The sequence below is a fragment of the Phoca vitulina genome, unplaced genomic scaffold (genome assembly GCF_004348235.1).
Source record: "Phoca vitulina isolate PV1807 unplaced genomic scaffold, GSC_HSeal_1.0 scaffold2, whole genome shotgun sequence".
NCBI lineage: Eukaryota > Metazoa > Chordata > Mammalia > Carnivora > Phocidae > Phoca > Phoca vitulina.
In genome coordinates this window covers 8,640,700-8,668,655 of record NW_022589705.1, presented here as the reverse complement: position 1 = coordinate 8,668,655, position 27,956 = coordinate 8,640,700, and the positions used below count along the sequence as shown (strand labels likewise).

The 27,956-nt window shown below is 54.4% G+C and overlaps 1 protein-coding gene across 4 annotated transcripts in view; it reads right to left on the bottom strand.

Annotated features, from left to right (window-relative positions):
* KCND3 (potassium voltage-gated channel subfamily D member 3) overlaps positions 1–27,598 on the bottom strand; it is a 214,430-nt gene extending 186,832 nt beyond the window's left edge. For 2 of the 4 annotated variants that reach the window (XM_032421500.1, XM_032421526.1), the window contains exons 1-2: positions 25,491–25,561; positions 17,586–18,769 (exon numbers count right to left, since the gene is read on the bottom strand). In XM_032421500.1, coding sequence (XP_032277391.1) covers positions 17,586–18,691 — 1,106 coding nt within the window. In that variant the 5' untranslated portion in view covers positions 18,692–18,769; positions 25,491–25,561. Of the gene's footprint in view, positions 1–17,585; positions 18,770–24,946; positions 25,030–25,490; positions 25,562–26,561 lie in introns of those variants that run through there. The other 2 variants (XM_032421517.1, XM_032421510.1) reach the window with 2 other exon arrangements.
* Between the last annotated feature and the right edge of the window lie 358 nt (positions 27,599–27,956).

Sequence of the window (27,956 nt, the reverse complement as noted above, 5' to 3'; positions counted from 1 at the left end):
AGAATAATAACACCTACCCAGTTAACAAATGCAGAGCACTTAGAATACTGCCTGGCCCGCTGTATGAAGGGCTTCCGGTCATTATTATTAGAATAGACAGCCCTGCCGAGTCGTTCCACGGAGCAAGGGGGCTGACTAGCGGACCTCCAGCTCCACTTAGGGTGGGCCCGAGGCATTGGACCGACCCTATCACGAGGGACAGAGGCTGGACCTCAGCAGAGCCTGCCTGACAGGGAGCCTTGCTGGATGCAAAGAAGGTTACAGCGGACCTGACAGCCAGATGGCCTTCTGGGGCTGGGAGGAACCTAGGCAGGCTGCACCATCTCTCCCACTGCTGCACCGACACACATACGGGATTTCTGCTCTTTTGAAAGGTTTCCTGCCTAAGCAAATCCTCAGCTTTTCTTCGATCATCTTACTGCCCTCCTCAAGGCACGGTCTCAGGGGTCGGGGGGAATCAGTCCTCCACAAAAAGGGAGAAGAGGACTCATCCCTTTCCTCACTCCTTAATTTCCCTCCCCCTCCCCAAGCCAATGCCTCCGAACTGCCTTCTGGTTATAACTTTATTGCAATTCAGCAGAAGGAGGGAAACAGGGAGTTAGGTACCATTATGGCTGCCTGGGCTCCTGACCAGGGCTGGGCAGGAAGGGCGAAGGGGCCAAGACTCCGCCTGGACCACAGTACTGGACTCCAGGATTTCACTGTCTTCTCTGACTTGGCAGACGGTGCTGGGCCAAAGCGGACTGCCACCGAGGATGGCCCAGCTGGGACCTTGAGAGCGCCAGGTGGGTAGAGGTGAAACCAAGGATTCTAGAATTTCCAACCTGTGGGCTGTGGTGAGCAGGTGGCCAAGAACGGGCTCCAGGCATGTGGAGAGGTACAGATCTCCTCAGCCCCCAGGGCGGCCGGGTGGGGTGGGGGCAGCAGAGCCCCTGGCCAGGAACCTCCTACCTCAAGCAGCATGGCCAGCCCCAAACAACAAGGTCAAAGGCATGGCCAGCTAGGGGACTACACTGAGGGGCACAGGTCTGAAGGTCTGAAGGAAAAGACCATCAAACTTGGAGCTGGGAAGGAAGCACAGATCCATGTGGGGAGCCCTCTTGGACAGAACCGAAGTTTATATTGTTGAAATTTTAGCTGTTACGAGGAGGTTTAGACATAAGAATAGGAAAAAGGAGAGAATGGACTCCTGCGCTTACAAGGACAGGAAGTGCAGGAGCTAGGGGTCCCGCCAGGCCCCGGCCATGCCCCCAAGGGTAATCCCTTCCTGCTAGGCCGGCAGAGAGGACTGCTTCCTTCACCTTGCCCGCATTACCCAAAGTGCATAGTCCTGAACTCTGCCAGGGAGCATAACTACAGGTGTCCTTGCAATTCATCTTATTCATTTTCTGTGCCTGGTGACCTCACCTGGTGAGTTTTTCATCACCTCCAGAGCAAGGCGCACCTGGTCCGCAGGACAGGAATGTTTGTTGAATGAATAAAGGAAACCGACCAGAGAGGATTCCGACGCTTCTGTGGTCAGAGGCTTCCGGTTTCCACCTCCACCCCCAACACATTTTTGTGTCAACAAGACTACAAATCCAAGGACTACTGAATCCCTCTGGTTTGGTTTTAATTTTAACCAAACTGGTCTCTGGTCTCTCTGGTTGGTTTAATTTTAAGCAATTAACATGAAAGAAAGATTTTTAACTTTTTTTTTTTTTTTACAATAGAACACACATACCTTTGTATCTACACAAGCCCCCTGCCCCATTAAAATAAAGTTGCCTTTATCCTAGAACATGAGTTTCATTAAATAATCCTGCCACCCCAATGAAAGGCACTCACTTCTGTGGGCGGAAGGGAGTTTTACAGATGCTGCCTGAAAGATGGCAAGATTTTTTTTCTTTGGATGTTTGATATATTTCGTAATTTTTTAAAGGAAAAGATCTAACATCTTCATTTACCTGATGTCCCCAGAGTAGTCAAATTCATAAAGACAAGATCCCCATCAATCCTCTGAATTCTCCAGGCACAGAGTCACTCTCTGGGAAAAAGGGGTGGGTGGGTGAGGGGCTTACGTGAGAACCAGAAGCCCGAGTCCCGGCTCAGGATGATGCTTCTGCTAGGGGAGAAGGGTCACCTCTCAGGAGACGAACCTTCCAAGAATGGAGACACTCCAGATGGCAAAAAGAGCACAAGACCTAGAGGTTCCCCAGGGCCAGCAACAGCCTAGGGTTACACTGAGAACTCCCTCCCCACCCCTCCCTGCCAGTGGGCTTTCATATGTGCGTGCACCTGCACACACACGCACACACACACACGCGTGCACACGCGCACACGCATGTGCCATGAGCATGGTGCCTGTTTCTGAGTCTCTCCTCCAACTTTTGCTTTTCATCTGGAACACTTTCTCTTTCCAGCTCTCCAAGCCAACTTCCTCCCAGGACGTACACACTTGTACAAGTTCTCTCTCGTCCGTGGCATCTCCAGTTCGAGCAGATCTGATGATGTGTGCGGCCCGGCCCTATCTGGATAGGAAATGGCCCAGAGCTACATGCCCCACCCCGAATATGGGCACATCCTCCCTCACCTCGCGCCATGAAATGCACAAACCTCGCCCCTGACACATCGTCCAGTCCTCCCTGGTTTAAAGTTCCATCCGCCATCTTCTCTGACCCACACGGGTGCAGGTACTTCTCGCTGTGGCTGAAGTGACCTGGCAGGGCATGATGAGGAAGGGATGGGCCAGAACCTGACAACTGAGCCCCTTCCGTGTGCCAGGCACTCTGCTGGGAGCTGGGGTCTGGGACCACAGTGCCTGCGTTGGGGGAGTGAGGGCCACCTACGCAGACAGGGCTGTTTACCCAGGCTTTCTGATGGCGGTGACAGAAGGCACAGAGCCCCCCCCAGGAGGAGACTCACTCACCTGGCCCATTTCCACCAAGTTTCCCTTCACTGCCACACCGGCTGCCCGCCCCTCGGTCCTTGCCTTCTCTGCACATTGGGAAGAAAGCCCACGAGATGCTCCCAGCCAGAGAGAGCCCACACGTTGCTCACCCTCTCCCCAGTCCTCTGTGATCATTAAATGGTTGGTTTCATTCAAACACCTCAGGGTAATGTAAGCTGCACTGCCCACGCAAATGCTAATAGCACATATAGATTCCCCTGCGTTCCTGTGGTGAGCTCATGCCATAAAATAATGGGAGTGGAGAAGGGAGGGTCATTTCCAGACCCACGGGATAACAGGGGGAGAGAAGTAAGCTGGGGGGGATGGGGTGGGAAAGCAAGAAACCAGCGCCTGGTGCAGGCGTTGATGGGGATGGCATGACGGGAGACAGTGGGAGGGGTGGGGTTCCACTGGCCCCAGAATCCACCCGTCCGTGCTGTGCAGGCCCTTCGCTATTCACTCAAAGGGCGTGGTTTGGAGCTTGTTCACCCATGAAGCTTCCATTCCCTGAAGGGCTTGGGTCTTCCCCGGGCTGGGTCTGGGTCACCCTGAGGCTGTGCCAGGACAGATGTCCCAGGGTCTTCTCGCCACCGAGTCCCCTGGTAACTTCCCCAACCATAATTACAATTGCCTTGCAGAATGGTTTCCTTCACAGAACCTTCTGGGTTCTCAAAGCGCTCGCCCTTCTGGGGTGTAGAGGAAGCAGACTTGGGTTGAATACACAGAGGAGGGTGGTGATCACTGACTCTCTCCAAAATGGAATGAGCTGTAGCCAAAAGGGTAAACATCCATCCCTGAAAGTTCAGGCAGACCTGTTGCCATCTGCTGAGGAGATTGTTGCGGGGGCAGGGGGGGTCCAGCTCTGAAGGGGGTAGCAAACTAGACTCTTTCTAAACCCAAGACTTGTGGAGCTCAAATAGCTGTCTGATGGTCCCACATCTTATGCCTTCCCCCCATCTGACCCATGTGGAGGAGCCCTGGGGCTGAATTCACAATTCCCTGCTCTCTCCAAACACAGTTCTATGTGGCTGTGGGCTGCTGACCTTGATCGTGTACGTCATCCTAGCTCACCATCAGACACCCTGGAGCTTTCTGGGGGAGTCTCCAAGCAGGACCTCCCAGGCCCCGTTGCAGACTTGCCTTTCTGTGGTCACTTTGCCCAGGGACTCTTAACTTTTTCCTCTTTGGAGGTGAAGAAAGGGAAATGGGAAGGTCCCCAATGCCCTGCCCATCTACCGGTGGGGGGTGGGAGGAGGGTTCTCCAGGGTGTGAATCATCCAGGCTACTGGACTAAAAATCAGTTTTCCTTCCAAGAGTGAGAAACTTACAGCTTGTGGAGCTGTCTAGGAGGTGAAAACTCACTAAATTCAACCCCTCATCATTCAGAAGAGGATGCTGAGGACCAGAGAGAGAAAGCAGCTTGCCCAAGGTCTCAGAGCCTGCCAAAACCAGCCCCACAACCCATATCTCCTGGCTCCTAATCCGGTGGTCTTTCCATTGCCCTAGGGAGCCCCACCCCAGCCAAAGGATTCGGTCAACTCACGTGGGCCAGCACCTAACTCAGAGCATGAACGCAACAGCCTCTGCTCTTCAGATGAGAAGCTGACCTTACATGGAAATATTAAGAAAGTCAAACACGGTGTGTGGGGTGGGGGGTTGGCATAACGCTTCATCATCCCTAAGCCCTGCCCAAACTCTGAGCATGGCAATCGGACCGCAGGAAAATGTTTTATTAATCGACACAATGCCCTTTTGCTAGTCCAGAGAGAAGCTTCTGCTGGAGAGGGGAGGGAGGAGAGGGAGACGGGGAGGCTTTGGCTCCAAAGACACAAGCCCTCAAGATATGAAACTCTGGAGAGAACTTCTAGCAGCTTCTGGAGGCAGAAGAGAAACTGGCCAGGGAAGAGGGGTAAAAAGAAAAACTAATGTAGGGTCACATATGGCAAATCACAACTCATGAAGAAAGAGTCACACCTGGTACTGTGATTCCTCATGGAGGGTGGGTGCAAAGTAACACCCGTGACCCATTGGGTGACACTCCCCAGGAGACTCCTCACCCTACCCCTGCCTGCCCCATCCCCGGGATCCACAGGCCACCCAGCACTATGCAGGGCCTAGAGCTGAGGAGCGTGGAGGACGAGCCAGCCTGCGTTCTGTTGCCGGGCTCTGACAGGCTCCCCAGCAGAGCTGCTCCCCGCTCCATTCCAAAACTCTGCGACTGGCCCCCAGCTCTCTGCTGCCTCACCTGCCGTCTCTCCAGGGTGCTTGGAGGGGCCGGTGAAAGGCCGTTGTGCCCAAAGGCCTGCAGAGGAGTGGGTGGGGATCCCCCCAACACCCAGACCACCCAGACGGAGGATATGGCAACAAAGCCACCTGGGACCAGAATCTCTCCAGGGAGGAAGATGGCACGAGATTTTCCAAAGTTATTCTAAAAGAAATTTACATAGGATATTTACATAGTATGCATATTTACCACTTTCCCTCTTCCTTAATTTTTTTTTTTTTTTTTGCACAAATTCTACTACTACACTAAAATTTTCCATCTCCTTTTTTTCCATCCTCCCTCCTGTTCACCAGGATTCACTGGGCCTGTTGGCCACCTCGCCCCCTGCCTGTCACCTGCAGTCATGTCTCTGTGGGCCCAGAGGAGCTTGATCCTTGCTGGCCTTGGCCCCAGAGGCTCTGCTCTGTCCTCCATCGCCATCCTCTGTCCACTCCTTATGCTCATGACCTTTGCCAAGAGGCGCGAGAGTTGTTGGCCCAGGCACATTAGCGCACTGAGGATGCTGTGTCTGCCTCCCTCTGCCGGAGACAGAGGCTGTGGAAGGCGATTTCCCCCAAGGGCCTCCCCAGGGAAATCTGGGTTGTTAGGGAGAGCGTAAGAGAGCCTGCGGGTCAGACCAGTGCACGTGTGAGTCCCAGCCTCTCTGGTTACCAGCGGTAGGCTCTGAGCAGGCCTCCCATTTCCTCAGCTTTAAAACACAGACAACAGTAACCTCTCTCTCCTATGGTTAATGGGGGAGTTAAATGAGGAAATGCATATAAATAATTTATATCTAGCACAGGACCTGGGACACCATCAAAGCTCGATATTATCAGCTATTATTGTTGTTGTTGTTGTCGATGATGATGGTGAGGACCAGAAGTCCCTCACACGTCAGAGTGAGCCTATCTCTCCTCACTCAGTCTCCAGCAAGCATGGCAAACAGCTGCTTCTCAGCCTTCTGGACAGCAACCCTAATGAGACTCAAACATAGCTATTAAATCATCATTTCTGTCCTGAGGCCAGCCTCCCTTGGACTCCTAACCAACTGCAGAGAGCACTTCCACTTGGGGAGAGGCTAGAGGAGCTGTCCCTCTGAATCCTCGTGTCCTGACTCCTCATCTCTCTCCAGTGGGGCCGATGCCCTCCCTGTCTCTCCCCTTACCACCTTCCTCTCTTTCTTCTTGGCTTTTACTTCAACCATCCCATTTTATACATTCATTTTATCGTCTGCAGCTCTAGCGGGAATGCCGACCCCAGAGGACTTGTCTGTTCAGTTCATGAGTACCTCCTCAGGCCCCAGCACGTGGCCTGGCACATGCAGACCCACCATATTTGTTGAATAAATGATCGAAGGAATGAACACATCTAACTTTTGCACTACAACCTTTCAAGGGTCAATTGGAATGCCACCTCCTCCGAGAAGCCGTCTCTGATTCCTGCCTCCTGCACCTTCCCCTCACACTTTGCTACCCTTTCCTCATACCTCTTACCTTGCGGAGCCCGGACACATAGCTCTGTGCACACACGGCATCTCTGTTCCTGGGCCGAAGCTCTTTGTGAAGACTCTAAAGGAGTCAGGAGACTTCAGTCCGAGCCCACTCATGCTACTACAGCGTACGAGCTGGGGCAAGTTCCCTACACTCTCCGCATCTCAGTCTTCTCAGATGTAGAATGAGAGCCTAACACCCACCCCACAGGATTTAGTCCTCGCCCCGTTTTTTTCTTTGTAGCCCCTTAGGTCAACCAGGACGCCGTCTTGCTCACAGGCACAGCTCAATGCATGCTTGCTGAATTACTGAGCCATCGCTGTGCCCGTTGCTTACCACAGGGCCCAAGACAGGTATGTCTGGGAGGGGACAGGCCAGAGGAGGTTCCCAGGGATGCCAGCAGGGCGTCCGGCATTTCTCCCTAAGGAGAAGAGGGCAATGAGGGGCACGGGCAGCATCTTGAATCCCTAAAGCCTCTGCTCAGGGGTCTGGCCCTGCAAGGACCAGGACAGAGCCGCCCACGGAGGCTGGGCCACTCTGAGTTAGCATTGCCCCGGGCCAGGCACAGATGCTTTGTTGGTCTGTGACCATTCAGACCCCATCTATCCTCTCCACATGGCAATGTGAGGATCCTTTTAGTATTATTGTTTAGCAAAGCCCATAAACCAATTCTGCCTTCCTGGGTCAGAGCTGTTTATTTAATTAGCATTGTACGAGACTAAAAGAAAACCTTGTTTGACTCAGAAAACCAATATGACCTTTTGGCCCCAGCAGAGATGCAGCATGACAGGGAACGCCCACGGGCCAAGGAGAGAAGCTGAATGCAAGTGTCCGCAAAGCCATTCCATGGGTGGGAGCAGCGTTCCTTAAGGAGGCAAGGTGCCGAGGAGTGGGGCCTCTCCTCCACCCTCCCTTCGGTTTTCTTTGGTAATATCTATTCCCTGCTGCAGCCCATCCCCAAACTGCCTTGCTAGCCCCCTTCTCCGTGTTAAGCTCCAGACCCACTTTCCCACCTGCCTGCCACCTCCCTCCAAGCCATCCAGGGTCAACAGCAAATACCCAAGCTCCAAAGTCAAGTTCACGGTCTCTACCTTTCCCTTGCCCTTCTGCCAAACTGCTCCTCCTCTGACGTTCGCCGTCTCCCCATCACCAATCACCCAGTCTTATAATCCCAGAGTTCACTTAGACTTCTCTTCTCCTGGATGCCTTTCCACTCTACCTCCTTCTGTCCCTTTCCACTGTGACCATCCCAATCAGGCCTCCCACACGCCCTTCCTGGATCAGTCTGCTGGCTGACCTCACAATGGGTCTAACATTCAACCAGAACACTGCTCCAAATAAATCTTCCTAATCACTGCAACACGGACCACCTTTAGTGGCTCCCTGACACCTACCAAATAAATGCCTTAGCCTAATAGTTTAGGACCTCCGTGTCTCTAGCAAGCCTTTTATTCCTGTCTACCTCCAGCCATTCCCCTCATATGCCCTAAACACCAGCAAAGCAGCATATTGGTTAAGCTCCCAAGCACCGTGCCCTTTTGCAATTTACTCGGATTTCCCATTTCCGCATCTCAAAATCCTACCCACTGTTGTTGGTCTAGCTGAAATGTCACCTTTTCCGTGAAGCCAATCACTCATTCAGCAGCAAATATTTATTAAGCATTTATTCTGTGCCAAACACTTCCTGATCACTTCGGAACATGCCCCATCCTCCCTCGTCTGCTCATAAACATACTCAAATCCCCTGCTGTACTGTAAACTTCTTAGGGACAGGAGCGAGGGCTTATTTATTTCTATTTCCCCAACATTGACTAACTGCATGCATCACAAACACGGGGTATAATATTTGTTAAACTGCATCAAGATTTATGCTGTCTGTGGTTTTAATATCATTTAGTTTACAATTCCCCTACTTTTTTTTTTCTGCTTAAGTATGCACGACCAGGAAGAAGTAAAAATAAACTAATGATACTTCTCAGCAGCTCTAAGCCTGTAATTATGGTGAACTCTAAGTTATCCTTGACACTGGAACCATCATGCTGGAGAGAATCTCCCACCAGAAGCATAAAAGCATCATCGCCATCAGTCTTTGACATATACTGTATGACTGTCGAGGAGCTGATTCGCCTTTTTAACTTTGTGTGCCTAATCGGGGTGGTATCTGCCTCTACAGTCCTGAGAGCTGGCTGAGTAAGAGGGATGGAAAGAACAACGGAGGCCTAGCTGGTGGGGGGGTCCAGTCTGGGACAGAATGTCTGCCCTGCGCAACCTCGAGGCAAGACTGGACAGTCACGGTGTCACGAGCACTCGGCACTGGCCGGTTTCTTTCAGACGACCGCAAGGGCAGAGACATCCCAGCCCCCTGGCAGCTCAGGGTCCAGAATCGATTTGTGTTTTAAGGACAACGCCCAAGCGTCAGTGGGACGAGTAAGGTTCTGGGATGGAAGAGGGCTGTGCTTCCAGCCTTGCGGGCATCGGGATGGTGCCTCGCTGTGCCACCGGGAACCGCCACACGCAAACCACAGAAAATGAGATTTGCAATTCTGCACTGATAGCCAGATAATGTAGGGGGGCAAGCTCCCCTCTTCCACTTCTGAAGCAAACAAATATCACATGGGGTGATTCCGCAGCTGCATTAGTTGGGGAAAATTGATGCACATTTCATGTGTCAGGGAGCTGAATCCCAGAGAATGGAGCCAGCCTCCCAGAAAATGGTTTCTTTATATAGTTCCATCCATTTATTGTTTGATTGGACTTTCTGTATATTAAATTCAAGCTGTTCTGCCGCTCGTGGGCATTATGATGCGTTGGCTCCGTGGGAAATAATGAAGGTGATGGGATTTTACGGCATCACATTACAAAGGAGGCGTCCCCAGCCTCATCCATCTCTCCATCAACGAGCTTGTGTGTGAGGTGGCACTTATATTAAAACGATTTTTCTGATTCAGTTTAATGACACTCATTCCAGTCCTGACACCCAGAATATGATTACATGAGCCAAATGCAATCTTCCTCCATCCAGTCATGGTCAGCCAAAGCTGAGTTATCCTCCCTCCTGGTCCCCCACCTTCCCATGCACCCGACATTTGCATGGCACTGGGCAGAGGGAGGTGGGGGCCGGGGAGGAGAGGCCTCGGTTCCGGCCTGGGAAACGCGGGCTGGACGGAGGCCCGAGCACAGGACTCAACTTGGAGGCCACGGTCTCTGAGCCCTCTGGCCCAGAACTTTGGGCGCTCCAAGGCACTGTGGTAACTCCTTCCCCCTTGTCACAAACAAGTCCCCATTGGAAGTTGGTCTGAGGTCACTATGGAACACTCTTTCCAAAAGAGATTGCTGCGGGACTGGTCCCTACTTCCAAAAAAGAAAAACTGCTTAGATATTACCAGAGGATGAGCACTTAGGATATGAGTACGGTGTTGGCTTCTTGGAAGGAGTTGGTTGTGTTCAGGGCCACCTGCCCGAGCACAGGGGCTGGGAGCCTCCCAGCTAAGTCTCTGCTCCTCTCCCTGCCCGGGGAGGGGTTGGCGGGGGGGGGACGGGGAAGCTCCCAGCCATGACTGTATGTGAACCAGAGCCCTGCGTGGCCCAGAACAGGAGCTCCCTCCAGGATGAGAGAGGCAAAAACACTCTAGCAGTTATTGAGTGGTTCTGGCCCTCCCCTGAGGAGAGGGAGGGCCAGGCTTCCTTTTATTTACACTATTTTCAGGCAGAATAATTGCTGCTCCTCAGGAAGAATCATGTTTATGTTTACGGGTGTGTTTGAAGAGGGAAACCCAAACAAAACCAGAGAAAGGGAGAGAGAGAGAGATTGAGATTGATTTTGAGAGATTTAGGAGGAGAGCTGTGAAATGGGCATCAGCCTGAAAATCCCCTCCCCAGAATTGGAGCAATTTGAATTGCTGGCTTGGAAGACCAATCTAAAGTAATGGTTCTAGTGTGAAGCACCCAAAAGTCTCCTATCCCATCCATGTGAATCCATCCCTCCCCCGCCTGCAGCACTGACACCCTGCCCACCCCTCCGTCTCAGCTGCTAACAGAGCCACGGACTTCCATTTCCGTTTCTGAACCAAGACTGTCCCCCAGCGTGGTAAGCACGGTGCCCAGCCCTTGGCAGATGCTTGGTATTCACTGCTGTGTTGAAAGGAAACCACAGGGGTGCCTGTGTGGCCCATTTGGTTAAGCTTCCGACTCTTGGTTTTGGCTCAGGTCCTGATCTCAGGGTCGTGGGTTCAAGCCCCACGTAAGGCTCTGTGCTCAGGGTGGAGTCTGCTGGAGATTCTCTCTCTCTCCCTCTCCTTCTGCCTCTCCCCCCAGTCATGTGCTCTAAATAAATAAATAAATAAGTAAATAAATAAAACCTTTAAAGAAAAGAAAGGAAACCCCAAACCAGGTACAGACGTTCCTGCTTGCAGGCAACCCCAGCCCGGGTCTCAGACACCCATGCTCCAACTTGGGCTCTGGGGCTTGTTCACTTCATCCATGCTGGGGTCTCACTGTCCTGGGCATTGAAGCCACCCTCTTGCAAGAGGCCCCTTCTTGTGCAATGCTTCTCCTGGGGTGGACAAGGTCTTTAGGACCATGTCTTCCTGGGCCGGTCCTTGCTACGGGAGCTGAGAAAGTCTTGGGCGGCTGTTGTGGTAGAAGCAGGACCGGCATCGCTCCCTGTTGCCCCTGCCTTCAAATACACGCAAAATCTCTCAGTTCCCCCCTCCCTGCTGCCAACGCCCTTGGCCCAGCCACCATCATCATCCGCTGCATAGACTATGATGGTGGCTTCTCCTGACAAAGTATTCACTACCCAGCAGCCAGAGTGATCCTTTGCAAACCTAAGTGAGGCCTACTTAAAACCCTCCAATGGCTTCCCATTCCAGGCAGAGAAAAAGACAAAGGGCCAAGCCTTTGATCCCGAGGGCCCTGCATGAGCTGCTTCCCCCATTACCTCCCGTACCTGGTCCCTGCTCCTGCCGCTTGACCATTAGGACCTTGTAGCTATTACAAGAACAGCACGCCAAGGCCTCTCCTGCCTGATGGCCTTTGCATTTGCTGTTCTCTTGGCCTGGAATGCTTTTCCCTAAGCTACCCACATTCTTTCAGGTGTCTGCTCAAATATCACCTGAGCTCCTGACATAAAATAGCAACTCTCCCTCGCTCCACCACCTTCCCACACTCAGTGCTCCCTGTTTATGCCACCAGGCTTTATTTTTCTCTGGAGCATGAATTGCTGCCTCACGGAATGTATTTATCTGCTGATCTATATACTATCTGGGCTCCTCCACTAGAATGTAAGCTCCACAAGATCAGAGACTACTTTCTTTGCTGCCATATTCTTAGGGCCTAGTGGCTACTCAACAAATATCGGTTGCATAAAGAATCGAATGGAGGAAAATTTCATGGACGGGGGCACTTATCTCTGGCTCCCTTTCTGCTCTTCCCTGGCCCCAGAGTCTACAGTGGGAAGCATGGCCAAGTGGCCAAAAATACTGAAGGACGAGGGTTGAAACTTCCCGTGCAAGAAAGGCCCCAACATGCTAAGGCTGACGTCAGAACTAGAGAATGCCCCACTTGGCCTCACCATCTCCACCCTGCCCACAAATGGATATTTGTCTGATCTGACCAAATAGCCCACATTTGGATAGCACTTCCACTGGTTCTTAAAATGGCCAGGAGATGGTTAGTAAGTGAGGAAACTGAAGACAGGTAAACTGGGGTACAAACCTGTTTAGTTGAACAGCTATCTAGTGAGACCCTGACTTAGGCACAGATCATACAATGATCTCTGGAATAGAGACCTGCCCTTGAAGAGCTCACATCCTGGGAGAAAGACACATAAGCGGATCAAGTTAATAAAATATGGCAACTGACAAGACAGAGGTATGTCAGGGCTGCAGTGGGAAGCAAGAAGAAGGGTGCCTAGTACACCCCGGTACCGGGGGGTCGCAGGAAGGACTCTGGAGGAGATGATGTGGGGCTGAGCTGTGACAGGTGATGGGAGCTAGCCAGACACAGAGCGAAGTGAGGGGCTGTCTCTGGAGTGGCAGGAAGAATATGAGTACAGGCCTCTTTTTCTGACCCTTGGTCTACTGCTCTTGCCACCATCTCTTGTTTTGGTTCAAAGGAAGAGAAGTGAGTCTCATTCAATTCTTGCTGTCTGGACCTTACACTGGGCTGATGTGCAATCATGGCGCTTTGTATTTGCAGGGCCTGGTGCACAGTAAGCACTCAATAAATGTTGAATGAATGCAAGATTCCTTGTCAGGATGTGGATCTGTATCTTCTCTTAGGAATTGCAGCACCCGAGAACTGTTGGTTAAGAAGTGTCAAACCAAGAAAAGACCTTGGGGTCATTCATTTCCGATAAGTGTGGCTATGACCAGATCTCCCTGGGCAGGGACACACCACCATCCATGTAGGCATAGCTGACCACTGTCCTAGGCCAAGGCACTTGGGAGTTGGGAGGAGGGCTGGTGGGCCCCGGAGGCAGTGGATGAAGGTGCAGCCAGAATTTGGGGGATTGAAGGGTTAACCAGATCCCAGATTGGCTCCACTTCTGGCGCTGGGGGGTAGCCTGGTCAAGCACCCCATTCCGTGATGTGCCTGTATTGATTGTCCAGGCCGGACTCCCAGTCTTGCAAAACCTCAGGCAGGCCCCTTCCAGGATTATGTTTTAAAGGGAAATGCAAATCACCTGGAGGCTGCTTCATGCTTGGAAGAAGTAAAAATCGATTCTGTTTTAGTTAAAGTGATTTTTGGACACTGTCAAAAGCTCTCTCATCTCAGGGCATGGGGTGACAGATAGGCTGCCTGTCTCAATTACATAAGCAAGCCAACCAGGCAGCAGCAGGCCATCTTACCAGGAGCAAGTCTTCTCTGGGCCCTTCCCAAGCCCCCACCCCTCCACCCCCCGCCCTGAAGATAGCCAAGACGGCCTCATCCCCTCCGGTCTCGGAGCTGGCCTTCGATAGCCCTGGTGGGTGCTCACTCGCGAGGCTTTCCTTCCGCACGCTCTCCTCTTCCCCACTCTGAACTGGAGCCTCACCCACAGACTGACTCAGACAGTCTAGGCCAATCGTGATGCCAAGCCAAGTCAAACAAAATTCAGAAGGAAAATCTGCTTTAAAAAGTCTACAACATAGACTACCTTCATAAACTAGACATGTTGGTCTTATTTAATATTGGGAGTTCTGTCTTATCCCTTTCCTCTGTTAGCTGAGATAATTGAGGATTTTATTTATAGCAGCAATTATGAGCACCGAAATTAATCCTTTCGTGGCGCATATGGGAGCTCTACGGTCAAGGGGGCATAAGGGAAACATGGCTGGCCATGCAGGTCTTCCCTACCAGCACAAGAAGCTGCAAAGGTCAGCCATCCTCGAGCCTCGGCGGCAGTTGGGCCGTTATTGTTCTGTGTGCTTAAGGTATTTTGAGATATTAAATAAACAGAAATGATTGGTTCCAGGAGATCCCTCCCTGGAGGACACCTGAGTAACTCATCAGTGAATCCTGGGAAGGCGGGCAGAGATGGGAACTGGAGCGAGGGAGCGTGAACTCTGCTCGGCACTTCGGTCCTCAGCCCAGCCCCGTGGCCTGTCAGTCAGCCCTCCTCTGCAAAGGAGCCGAAGACAGTTCCTCCCAGACTAAAACGGGAACTTGGGGCAGGATTAGGGCAGGGAGGGTCTGCAGACGGGAAGAACGAAGGGTCTGCTGGGAGCCGTTAGAAGTAGCTGGACAGACCGTGGAATGTGGCAGAATATTGGCCCTTGGTATCCCACAGCCACTTGGGGGCTCAAATGCCAGCAAGGAATAAGAAAAAGAAGGGCTCTCTGGAATCGCTTAGGCCTACAGCTAGCCAGTGAATAAGTTCAGGACAGGAACCAGCCAGGGGAGAGGGAAAAGTTTCCAGGGTCGAGTTGGGAAGACCTCTGAGCAGAGCAAGAAGACCCCCGCCCCTGATGTTGCAGAGTGTCCCAGGGGATGGGCCAGAGGCCAGGTGAAGGCTGCCCTCCTCTGCCCCCAGGGGCCAGGGCTGGGGCAGAGCACGCATCTTAGGTCCACCCTAGAAAGGGTGGACGGGCAGGTCTGGAAAGGACTGAGAACAGTATCAGGCCAGGTAAATGGAAAAGGCGCCCCATTCACAGTGACCAAGTCATTGAAAAACGTTTTGCCAAGTACCTGCTATGTATAGCTAAGCAGTGAGCCTGGCAATGGTTCCACCTGCCAACTCAGGTCAAAGTCAAAGTTGCCCAATCCAGCATTCAACCACACCAGCCAGGGCGGAGGAAGAAAACCCTGCTGTCCCATTACTTATCCGAGGTTAAGGAAGACACGACTGAAGGAAGGCTTCTTGTCCTGCTCATTCGCTTCCCCTCCCAGAGGCCAGACGTTCTGATGCACATGGAAGAGCACGGCGAGGAGCCCACCGGGCCACAGTCAGGGGAAGCATGCTACTCCCCTTTCCTTCCTCTTCACCTTCACTCTCTGGCAGAGGCCCCCTGCTCCCTGCTATCCCCTCCCCGCCTCAGAAAGTACATACAAGGCCAAGACTGTCCGTCCCCTGACACTGGCCTCGCCCTTGACCTAGAGGGTGGATGCTAAAGGACATCAGTGATCTCCCCAGCGACAGTAAAACAGCGGATTCTGCCAGGAATGCAGCCATCTGATTCCCAAGGCAGCATTTAAACGGGCCAGATGGAAATGTTTGGTTTATAAATTCCCTGTGTGCCTAGGACAGTGGCTGCAGTACTCACTGTGTCCGTGTTCAAGAGCGACGTGACTAGAATAAACTGACCCCCCAAGGCCATAATATAAAAGATGGAACCCTGGAGGTCTACTTTCCCCCCACGGCCCCGAACGGTATGGGGACACGCGGAGTGGCGAGTGAACAGGGAACGGGCGCTGGAGACAGCCAGACTGGCATTGGGAAATCAGGTCTGCCCTGATCAGCTGTACGGTACTTGATCTCTCTGGGCCTCGCCTGCTGCATCTGCAAAGTGGGATGGCATTTTTCCCACCTAGCAGGGCTGTTGTGAAGACTCAAAGGGGTAATATATGCAAAGTGCTCAGTGCACTGCTGACACACGGTAGACGCACATATGCTGTTACCCTAATAATAAAAAGTAATAGGCAGGTGGCCCCTGAAGTTTCCATCGATCTCCTCTGAAGCGATCCCACTTTAACTCTGACATCCACCCATCTGCCCTGTTTTCTCCCCACGGCAGTCCTGAGGCATCACTCTGGTGTCATGAGTCCCATCCAAGGGCACGTAAGGGCACGCGGGATGGTCACAGCCACGTCAGGAGCAGGGCCAGGGAGGTCCTGGCCTTGGGGGGGGGGGGTTCCCCTTCAGGAAAGTGAAGGGATGGTCAGGGTCGGCCTTGAAGGGGCAAAGATGCCTCCTTCTCCTGACACGGTGACCAGTTCCCAGGCCACTTTATCCCTAAATATCCCACTGTGCCAAGAGACAAGGTCAAACGACCAGACGCTCCTACCCACTCCGGGTGTGAGTGGCTGTTCAAAGAACTATGTGTGTGTTGGAGAGAGAGGAAGGGGCAGGATGGCCTGTTTCCGACAGACAAGAGGGAAAGGAAATGCCCCCATCAAATGTGTCCTCCACAAATGGACAATGACACTCCTTGCCCGCCCCACCCCCCTGTGTGGCCCAATGACAAATGTAATCATTTTAAAAGGTCCTGTCACCTGCTCAGTCATTCCCAATAAGCATACACAGCACTATGGAAAAACCGACACCAGCGCCATGGGGTGTCAGTCAGGAAAAAAAAAAAATCAAATCACCAGGACGCCACCAACCAAATTGTCAAAGACCAAATAAAAAGCTTCATGAATTCTCCATCAGCAATATAACGCTTCCTGGCCTAAGCAAATACAGACCCAGCATACGAATTGTAAAGGGATTTTGCATTAGCCTCAATGACTTCCAACGGCCGAAGCAGAAACCCCTAAGAAATTCATGTCTCCTCCGTAAAGTGGCCGCTGTTGGCTCTAATCCTGTTAGGGGGAAGATTGCAATCTCCTTCCCGAGCCCCTTCCTCAGATGGAAAGCTTCACATGCCAGCACCATAAACACATTTCTGCGACCTCAGCTAGAGAAGGGACCTCGGGGAGATGGAAGAGACGGCGTCACCCGTGGCCCTTGCTGAGTGCCTCTCCCTCCCCGGGATGATCCTGCTACTTCTGTGTCTGACCATGTGATCTCTTCAGACCATCTCACCATGGCCCAGGTAGGCCGGGTCATTCAATCACAGAGAACTCCTCCTTCAGTGAGAAAAAAACAAGTCGGGCGCTCCGTTTTGCAGGAAACCCAAGTTGAGAGTCACTTAGAGAAAGTCTGCTCAGAGCCACCAAACCCTGGAGCGTCTGTGGCAGGAGAGAAGAGAAGGAAAGCAAAAGAGAAATAGCCTGCAGATGCACTATAGAGAAGTGCAGGAAGGATCCAAAGAGAGTGCTCTCGGCGTCTTCTGGTTAATGGAACTGTGTGCCCTCCTTACCACATTCACCGAACTCCTCAGGCCCTTCTTCCTTCCCACCTGCTACCCCGTTTCCCCCCCGCCGCAGCCCTTACAAGCGAAGGGGCATATAAGAACGCAGCAATCACCACTCACTCCACCCCACACACATACACAGAATGCAGGGCTGAAATGAAAAATGGTGGCTTAATTTTCCATGTTTTATAAAATGCATGTCCCCCCAAAAGAAAACTCAATTCAGAGCAAGCTCTCACCCCCCAAATGAATCACACGTGTGCCTTCCTCTTTCTGATGAGGCAACTCCCCTTGCTCCTACGACTTGGACAAGTGACTCCATTCTCGTCTGCCGGATCCTGCTACCATCCAAATGTAACCTCCCTCCCATGTAACCTCCGCCCTACCGGCCACCGGCACAGACTTACCCTAGGGTGGTCATGGTGACAATGGTGTACCAAAAAGAGGCAGGGATGCTCGTGAACTTGCTGGCAGAGGAGCCCTTCTCGGCGTAAAACATCACAGTGGCAAAGATGATGATGGCCATGGTGAGGGAGAAGAGGAGAAAGCCGAGTTCAGAGGCACAGCTCTTGAGTGTGTAGCCCAGGATCCGCAAGCCCTGGGAGTGGCGTGAGAACTTGAAGATCCGGAAGACGCGGAAGACCCGGAGCGTGACGAAGGCGCCGGACACGTCCTCATTGTTGGTCATGACCAGGCCGATGTAGTAGGGCATGATGGCCACCACATCGATGATGCTCATCACGCTGCGGATGAAGCGGTAGCGGCTGGGCGCCGCGAAGAGCCGGAGAAGGTACTCCACGGTGAAGATCATGACGCAGGCTGTGTCCAGGCAGAAGAAGGCCACCGAGTAGCGCTCCCCGCATGGCAGCTCCTTGCTCCCAGGCACCGTGCCGCACGGCACCGTCTCCACCACGTTGGTGATGACCGACACGGCGATGAAGAAGCCAGTCACGTAGTAGAAGACCAAGGCCAGCGTGCTGGTGTGTGGGTTCTCGAAGGCCCGCCACATGGTCTGGCGGAAGCTGAGCGAGGGCATGGACTCCTGGTTGTTCTCCGAGTCGTTGTCGTCCATGAGCCGCTCGGCGTTCTCCCGCTTGCGGTCCTTGTACTCCTCGTAGCAGCAGTCGCCGATGATCTCCGGCAGGATGCCGTAGAAGGCCAGCTCATCGTCGTAGGCCGAGATGCACTCGTAGCGCGGGTAGTGCAGCTTGCCTGTGCGGTAGAAGTTGAGGACACACCGGAACACTTCGGGGTCCCGGTCAAAGAAGTACTCCTTGGTGTCCTCGTTGAAGAAGAACTCCTTCTCTGTGCTGCCCAGCAGCGTGTCCGGGTAGCGCTCCAGCGTGGTCCGCCAGGTCTGGAACCTCCGGCCGCTCACGTTGAGGACGATCAGTTCATCCTGCCGCTTGTTCTTGTCGGCAGGGGCGAGGGGCATGGGGCAGTTGGCCACCGGCATCCACCCGATGGCCGCCGCCCGCGCAAAAGGCAGCCAGGCTGCCACGCCAGCCGCCATGCTGACTCCAGCTCTTGGGCCGGCTGCTGCTCGGAGGTGGAGGCTTCACACACCAGCTTGGAGTTCGTTCCGCGACCCCTGGGAGACAGGAGGAGAGAGCAGAGAACCGGGTGAGTCCGCGATTGCCTCCCTACTAGGAAGCGGGACACAGGGAAGGATAAGTGCCAAGTGAGACGGCGAGAGTCTGGAAGGCAAATCAATGAAACCAAAGTCACTACCCAAGGGCGGCGACTTGATTCTTTTTCCTCCCCTCCTAGGGAGAGCACCTCACATGGCACAGGGCAGCCTGTGTTGGGCTCACCAGATGTTGTTGACTGCCCGACAAATTGTCAAGTTCCAGGAAGGCTCAGCAGCATTTGGAGGGAAAGGCTCTTTAGGAGGAAGATCTGGGAAGACGTGGGTAATAATCAGCTTTGAAAGGTTATGGCGTTATTACGAATTTAAATTGGGAGAGGGTAAATGAGTTCTCATTAAACGAATTTAAAAGTGGGATAAACATGCTAATTTTTATTTCACTCTTCACCCACCAGGGTAATCAGGAATGGGGGGTAGGTAAGGGAGATCAGGTAAACACATTCTTTCTACTCCTCATTGCTGAGGTGGAGGCTGGGCCTGCCCATGTCTGGAAAGTTCTCCGAGATGGCAGGTAAAGACGGTAGGCCCAGAGCTCGGTACAGTTCTGTTCCCCAAGTCCCATGGAGAAGGCAGCCGCTGGTGGAGTGCTACTCTCTGGGACACCTGGCAACCTAGCATCCAATCGTGCTCCTCAGAGCCAGGACAGAAAGATGTGGGAGAGGCTGTGAGGCCAGGCAGGACTCCTTCCCCACCCTGTAAAGAGGGTCTCGGGCTCTTGGTTCACCTGCCTTCCATGCATTGTCCCTCTCCCTCCCAGAGGAAGCTGATCCACACTCTGCCATCTCCAGATTCCTCGCCTCCCGTCTCCATCTGCCCACCATCCATAGCTCCCTCGGGTTATGTAACAATACTCTTTCCCATGCCAGCCCCTTTCACCTGGCCCCACTCCAGCCCTGGAGGTTCCTCCAGCCCTGGGCCACCTTGTCCCTTCCCCCACCAGTCTCTGAACTACACCGTGGACACACCTCCCCATCACCTGCATGGATGGGGGTGGGGGGACAATGGCTCGGAGAATTATTTTTGGCTTTGAGAAACAGATTTACCTTCCCAAATCTGGCTTTTTAAGGATGATACTGAAATGACTCTGAATCCCCAAATGTGTTACCATCTGTGGGAAGACATGTGGTGACACAGAAACACACGTAACAGCACCAGGAAATTGTTTGGGGTTGACACACTCATTTTCACTAATCCTAAACTGGCACACGGAACCAATCCTCACTCAGAATTATTTGGACCCTCTGGAGTTCAGTTGGCTTGACTCTGTGTTGAAATGAATGAGGCAGAGGTTTGTCTTGTAAATGGGATTTGATCTTCATCTTTCCCTATAAATCTGCTTCCTTCTCCTGACTACCAACTCCTCTAGGCCCTCAAATCTCCACTTCTTCTCACTCCTGAGCTACCGCTAGACTGTCCCCATCTGGATGCCTCTGATGCTGGACAAGGTCACACCGAACCTACCTCCTCGCCCAAAGCTGCTCCTCAGTCAACCTTTTGTTCACAGCTGCCCTAACCCCAGGCCTGTCCTTTGGCCATCTTTCTCCTTACTTCACCCAAAGAGTTGCCAAATAATGAGACGACAGCCCTTACTGCCCTCATGAAGGCCCTCATTCCCTCAGGCCTCCTTCCCTTTCCACTGGCCTGCTAGTCTCTCTCGCCCCACCCCCACCCCCCACCCCCCATCCCCCACCCCTGTTTTTCCTGGTCCCCAGAAATCCATTCTGCTCAGGGTAATCTCCCTAAAGCCAGGTTCTGATGGTGCTGAACCCCACAACCTACAAAATCAGGTCCACACTCTCTGGCCTGGCATTCCAGCCTTACCGCAAACAGATCCTGGCTGACCATTCCGGCCCATGCTCCGTGCACCTGTCCTAGCCTCCAGCAATAAGAGCAGAGCAGCTCTGCTTCTGGACACTTCTCCTTCTATGGGGAATATCCTTCCCCTTCAGCCTTCCTATTTGCCTCCCGGTTCCTCATCCTCTCTGCGATGCCCCCTTCTCTCGCCACCTTGAAATTCTCTCCTTCTTTGGGCTCACAGCGCTTTGTTTGCCCCTCTTCTCTAGCACCTCTCACCCTCTGGGCTGGATTACAAGACACTTTCTACACGTCTAATTAATACTCGTCGCTAACAATCATCTTGCACGTACTCTATGCACTGTCTCCCCCGGATCATCTCCTATTACCCTCACAGCAACCTAGGAAGAAGTCTGAGGGTTGGCAGTCTGCCAGCCGGAAAGGGATGGAACAGGGATCCCACCTCAGGCTGCCTGATGCCCCCCACCACATGCCCTGAAGCCTATGCTACCCGACTTCTCTAGGTCTCCCTGTCCAGAGAGGAACAGCAGCTGATGTTTACAGAGGGCGGGCTGGGTGCCAGGCACCGTACTGCATGCTTCTGTGGACCATCTCAACCCACCCCACTGACAACCCTAGAGGGGAGGAGACACGACTGTCGTCCCCATGTCGCAGATGAAGAAGAGAAATCACGAGGAGTTTGAGTAACTGGTCAAAGGATGTGATAAGAAGGCAGAGAGATTTAAACCCAGGTGGTCTCGATGTGGAGTTCAAGGGGACAGCCCCTTCTCCCCCCTCCCATCGTAAGCTCCTTGAGGGTAAAGGCCATGACGCCTCCGTTTTTACCCAACAGCCCAGGAAGCAGCTCAGAGTGCTGCATCAGGAGGTTCTCAAACTGGGAGCCCGGATTTTATAGATCATTTGCATTCCCTCGATCTTACTCCATGCCTTGCTAAGGGAGGTTTCAAGGGTAGACATTCTCTCTCCTGACAGACAGCGGAACTCTGCCGACAGATCAGAATCAAAAGAATCCAATTGAAGTGCCTCTGACTCACTGTGCTCTCAGTCGGGTTTTCTCAAGGAGCCAATCTCTGCCTCAGTTTCCTCATCTGCATGCTAAGGAGAATATTCACAGGTGCCTCTGCTCCCTCATAAAGGGAGGTTGATTCCTGAAGACAACAGGAATGACAATGACATTTCCTATAAATGTCATCACTCAGAGAACAGAAAAACAGCAGAAGCCTGATGAGCTCTTGATTATGGCAAAAGAACAGGGGGATTGTTCATCCATGGCAGTGGGTGATCCGCATGCCACTGATGGATTTGGGAACACATCCTGTGCATTTTATATCTTTTTCAAGAAATTTACCCTGATAACTCCCCGTACTTTCTTTGGGCTATCAGGAGGATCTGCAGTCCCTTCACACACTCTTCACTGGGTTTTCTAAGGAGTAAGGGCAGTTGGGCGGGCAAGCCCACAACGTAAGCCTCGGTCACAGATAATTTCAATTCACATTCAGTGAACATTTATTGTGTGCTGACAATGCTCTGGGCACTGTTTTAGGCACTTTTACAGCAACAATTCAAATTTATCCCCAGAGAAAATCCTATGACTTGGACATTTCTCCCCATAAGTTTCAGCAAGGGAGCTGAGACTCAGAAAGATCCCTTCAGAGTGGCTGAATTCCATGTGTGTAGAAGCTGACGATTTTCAAGCAGACCATTGACCGAGTCACTGCTAAATAGCTCTCCTGACCTAAGTGTAGGCAGATACTGATGCTCCTCACGGAAGAGAGCAGGATGCAGAGACGCCCCTCAGCCCAGCCCAGGCAGCGAAGAGCAGGAGGTCAGGAAGCCCTGCATTCCAGTTTCACTTCTCTCCTGCACTTGTGAAAGCAAGCCCACCATCGCACTCTGGGCCTCGGAATCCTCCTCTGTCAAATGGGAGAACTGGACAAGAAACTGACAAGGAGCCCTTCGGCTCAAGGCATCCTTGATCCTACTAGGACCCGGGACATCGAGGCAGTAGCCCCTCGGGTCTCACCGAGACCTCTTTGTAACGGCTGTCCATGCAAAACAGGAAGTAGAGCATCTGGGTTTGTTGCTGTGGGGACAGACTTTGCCTGAGCCTCATCTCGACAAGAGGCAGTTCTGGGAATTCCTGATGAGGCTGGTGCCCAGAACAGGGGGCGCAACCCGCATCACTCAGAACACGAGATTATCCGAGGCTGGGGTCCTCCCACAGGACCCTCCTGGCCTCCTCCAAGACGCTGCGCCCTGGACCTCTGACCCTTAACATCTTTGTTTTATCCCATAATGGAGCTCAGAGAGGCAGTACCTTGAGGGGGTTCCGGTGGCAAAGAGTAAGATAAGAGACTGCTGAGCCAGGAGGTACCCCGTTAGCACCCTGCTTGGGCCAGATACGCAGCTCTGCACCCTGCGAGGCCAGTGTCCTTCCCCTTCCATTCTCCCAGGGCTGCTCCACCCTGACTCCCCAGCCTCAGTGGCTGGCACCTGCCCCTGCCAAGCTGCGTCCCACCCCTGACCCTTTCCACCTCAGGCCAATCTCCTCTTCTCAAGGGCAATGAGTACTTCATATACTGCTTTCAGATGAATAACTGAGAATTAGGGAAGGAAAAACAACCCCTCTCTAGCTATCATAAAAGCCTCTAGTCCCAAGGCCCAACCAATCCAGGACAATCTTCCCAAAGAAGGCCAAGCAAAAGCCAGGCTGTCTCCAGAGGCTCAAGCCCTGTTCCCCTGGTAAAAGGTACCCCCAAAGGAGCAATTACCCCACTGCTTTCTCTCTCTCTCTCTCTGTGTAAGGGGGGTGATGGGGTTTAGAACGGGAGGAAAATTTCCCACCTGATACCAGGCCCAAGGCCATATAGCCTCCACACAAGCCTGCAGACGTGACCTGGCTTAAGCAGGGCTTCTCCACAGCGCTTCCTGCAGCACTCACCCCCCAACGGGGGCCAACACCTCATGGAGCAGACCTGGCTAAGAATTCCTGCAACAGGCACAAGAGTGCGGCCCCATTTCCAGCCAATGGCACTGCACACGCCTCAAATGCCAAGGTTTTACTAGGACGTGGACGCCTTACAAATGAAAAATCTGAAGCTATTTTTGCTTTTGGCAGAAGAGTTTGACAGTGGGAAAGATGGGGGTGGGGGGGAGCCTGGGGAAGAGCCATTTAAAACAGGTGAGGGCTAAAATGACAAAGGCAAAAAATCCTAGAAGAGGGGAACTCTTGCTGTAAAAAAGTCAGCCCTATTAAACAGCTTCTGTTTTGGAGGTAGAGGCCCCAAAGTGGGCAAAGTGACCAGACAGCCTGTCCTGGGAACTGACACCTAACCTGAGCCCAGGCACAGGGCAGCAAAAGCATCACGTCACCAAGGTCTGCCCTTCAGTGACCTCGGCAGAGTGCTGGGTGTGGAGAGTCTTTGGAAACTTTTACCTTCCACAATTTTACAACACGTCGATTAGCCCAGAATGGGACCAGTCTCGGGGCGGGGAGGGTCCTGATGATCCAGGGGGCCGTCTCCTCTGCCCACAGGGTTTGGGTGGAGGGGCATGAAACCGACAGGGTGCCAGGCTGGGGTTCCTTGGGGTACAGGCCTGGGACATACATACAGATCCTCTTCTCCCACACTGCCACTCCTAGGCTGGCCAGGGCACTTTCCTGAACTCTCTTTTTCTCCAGACTCCTCAACAGCAAAAGGGAACAAGCTACTAATCTTTCTTCCTCTGGGGGTCCCTTCTGTACTTGCATTTTGCTGCCTTCAAGTAGCGACAAGGAAAAATAAACACATCAATTCTCCAATTCCCGTCTGTGTGCCAACATGTCCTCATGCGGAAATGTACACACGGTTTGCATTGAATTCCTGCACGCCCTTTCTACAGACATTAAATATCCAGGTTTCCTTGAAGTAACGGTAAATACGGCATACATTTAACCATCACATACATTCATGCAAAATACCAACATGCACCATATAGGAACCCCAGCCCAGTCTTACAAACAGGATGATAAGAAAGTTCAGACACCCTCTTTTCAGAAATATAACGGAGCCCTCTCTTTGCTATAAGATTCTAGGTCCGGAACCTCAGCCTGTTGCTGACATATCAGGCTGCCCGGGATAAAAGCAGAACCTCTTGGACTCGATTCAAACGTCAACACTAAGCAAGTGCAGGAATTTAGTTGATTCCAGGTAACTTCTCTGCCTTGTCCCTTCTGCGCCCCATCCCCAGTGTAAACACCTCGCCAAAGTGAGTCTTTCGAACCCCCTCCCCGGGCCGCACTGGCCCTGGGTGTCACTTAACGACCTTTCCCAGAGCTCGCGGGGTGGAAGCGGCGACGGGCAGGACCAGATGCGAGGCCCCCAGCCTCTGGTAGGCACACCGCTGGCTCGCCGGGCTGGAGAACTTTGCGAAGCGCCCCAAACTGCTCCCTGCTTCCACCCTCAGCCATTTCTCTTGTCCTCCCCTCACAAGGAGCGGGGGGGGGGGGGGGGGGGACCGAGCAAGCCGTCGCCACCTGCCGCCGGATCCCGGGGCGCTGCCTGTGGCACCCCCGAGGGAAGGCAGGCCAATGGAAAGAGGGCAGAGGTTCACACCCCCACCCCCAAGCCTCACGTCGCCGAGCTGCCCGGAGGTGGCTGCACAGCCAGCCGGAGGGAACCGACGCCCCCGGGCCGGCTGCCTGCTCCCCCGCGGCGCCGGCCCCACCCCCAACCCTTCCGGCGCCCCAGCGCCCACCCACCCAGGCGCAGGAGTGGGAGGGTGCCGCGTGGGCAGCTGGAGCAACAGGCGTGGGAGCAGCGCTCCTCACACTTCCTGGCTCCAGAAGGCTCGGTCGGGTCCCTCTTACCTTCGGCGAAGCGAGCCCCGGGCCCCGCGCCCCGCGCCCGCGCGCGCGAGGAAGCCGCGGCCGGGAGCCGGGGGCCGCGGAGGCGCCGAGCGCCCAGCAGCGCGGCGAAGCGCCCAGCAGCCGCCGCTCGCCGGCGAAGTCTCGCTCGCTCCCTCCCTGGCTCGGTCCGTTCGTGCGTCCCTCGGTCCGTGGGGCCCTCCCTCCCTCGCCGCCGCCGCCGCCGCTCCAGCCCCGGCTCGGCGGCGCGTCCCCTCCCCGCCGCCCCGCTCGCGGGCTCGCGGGCTCGCGGGCTCCCTCGCTCGCGCCCTGCCCCCGCCGCTGCGGGCGCCGCGCGGAGCGGAGCCCGGCGGGCCACGGGCTGCCTGGCGAGGTCCCTCTCCCGAAGGGGGAGGCGGTGGGGGCGCGGCGCGGGCGGGGCGGAGAGGAGAGTCCGGGGGCGGCGGCGAGGCTGCGCCCTCGGCTCCCTGCCGATCCCCGCCGGCGGAGCGGCTCCAGGCCAGGCCTGAGAGCGCGGGCCGCCAGGCAGCGGAGGGAGAGAGGAGGAGGACCTGGAGGCTCGCCGCGGGAGGGTGCCCGGGGCGAGGGCGTGTGACACCCCTCGCGAGGGTGTGTGTGAGTGCGTGCGTGTGTGTGTGTGTGTGTGTGTGTGTAGGGGCGCGCGCGCGAGCGGGGGGCGGGGAGACGAGGCAGAGCCTGGTGCGTCTCCCCGGGCGAGTGGAGGAATCCTAGGGTGTGCCTGGAGGTGGCGGAGTGTGCCGGCGCGGGTGGAAGCGCGTGTGCCGGCAAGGGTGGGCACGGGGGTGAGCGTGGCAAGGTGAGCTCGGCTTGGGCGTGGGGGCGGAGCATTGAGTGGGCACGAGTAGGAGCTCGGGGGCGTATATGCTGGGGACCCGGGGAGAGGCGGCACGGAGCGCCAGTGTGTGCGCGCGCGTGGCGGGGGGGTGTGTGTGTGTGGAGCTAGCTGGGTGTCTCTTTCTCACCGACTGTCCACGCGACACCAGCACTTGCTCGCGGCCGAGCCCCGCCACTTGGCGAGGTGGAGCCAGCCACCGCACGGGCTTCCCGGCTCACCGCGGCTCTCAGCTCCGCGTGCCTCCGCGTGCCGGGGCTGGAGATCCCAAGGGGGACTCACACTGCCCTTATCCCACGTAAGAGAAGCTCTCCTCCCGGGGCGCGAGGGGCAAGACCCGAAGGTAGGGATTCGCCCTCCTGTCCTGTCACGTGTTCCTAGTACCCAGGTCCGAGAGTCTGGACTTGGGAGGATGAACTCTCAGCCTGGGTTCGCCGGATCCCCTCGGTCTCTCCCCAAAGCCCACGGAGCTCCATTGCCCGGTGCCCCGGCCCAGGATGGGGGAGCGGGCGATCGGCACGTGCCCACAGGACCCGGCGGATGGAGCCCCGAGGAGCCCCGCGCATCCCCGGAGAGTGGTATCGGGCCCAGCCTCCCACACTCCGGGCCGCGGCGCGCCGAGCATTCAGTCCCCGCAGGCCGTGCGGACCGGCGGCTCCAGCCTTCCCCTAGTCTGCGGCCGCGGTGCCCGGAATCCCGGGATCTCGGCCCGCCACTCGAGAAGCCGGGCAGCTCCGTGCCTCAGCGGGACCAGAACACAGGGCTTGAGCGATCACAGTCCTGAGCGTGGAGAGGTGTGTGCCTGAGACGGACAGCGAGAGATCAGCAAAGTGTGCGGTGAAGGCGAGGGTGTGCTGGAAAGAGCCTCGCTGAGTCCGGATGGGGTTTCCGGCTTGTGAGAACCCCTAACCCGGTTCCAGGTTCAGAGATGGCGGTCAGTCGTAGTCTAGGCCGCTGTGGGACCCTGGAAGCTGGAGCCCCTCTTTCACTCATTCCTCCCAGTCTTCCCAAAGCCCCCTTCAGTGTATCAGTCTGAAAGGTGTTCAATTGGCCCTTCAAGAGGTGGGCGTGGGATCCATTAGCATTTGCCAGGAGTCCCACAGCGCTGTGGGATTTGCATACTGATTTACATACAGTAATAATGATTAACAACACTGCCACTCCCTGGCAGACAGGGGAAGAATTCAGGCAAGGCCGTGGCCGGGCTCCCACCTTCCTCCTCCCTTCCCTCCAGGAAAGAGCTAATTTTCTCACAACTACCGACCTCAGCTGCTAGGACCCCTGGGACCGCCCCAGACTCTGGGTGGGCAGATCCAGAGAGGGGCACTTTCTTTCCGTGCTCCACCCCCTGGTCCGAGTGGGGAGAGTTAAAACCCCCTATTTTATTTCTCTCTTGTACATTCCCACCTTTGTTTTGCATCTTGGGGATAGCTCAAGGGCTGGGTCTGCCCCAAAGCATAGAGGCTTCCCGGAATAGTTAGCTGGGGGCATCCTTCCTCTTCCAGAGAGGTCAACTGATGGGACAGCTGTGCTCTCCCGCACCTTGTAGGTCTTGTTTGAAGACGGGGCACTGATTCGGAACCCCCCCCCCAACTCCCACCCCCCTCACACACACC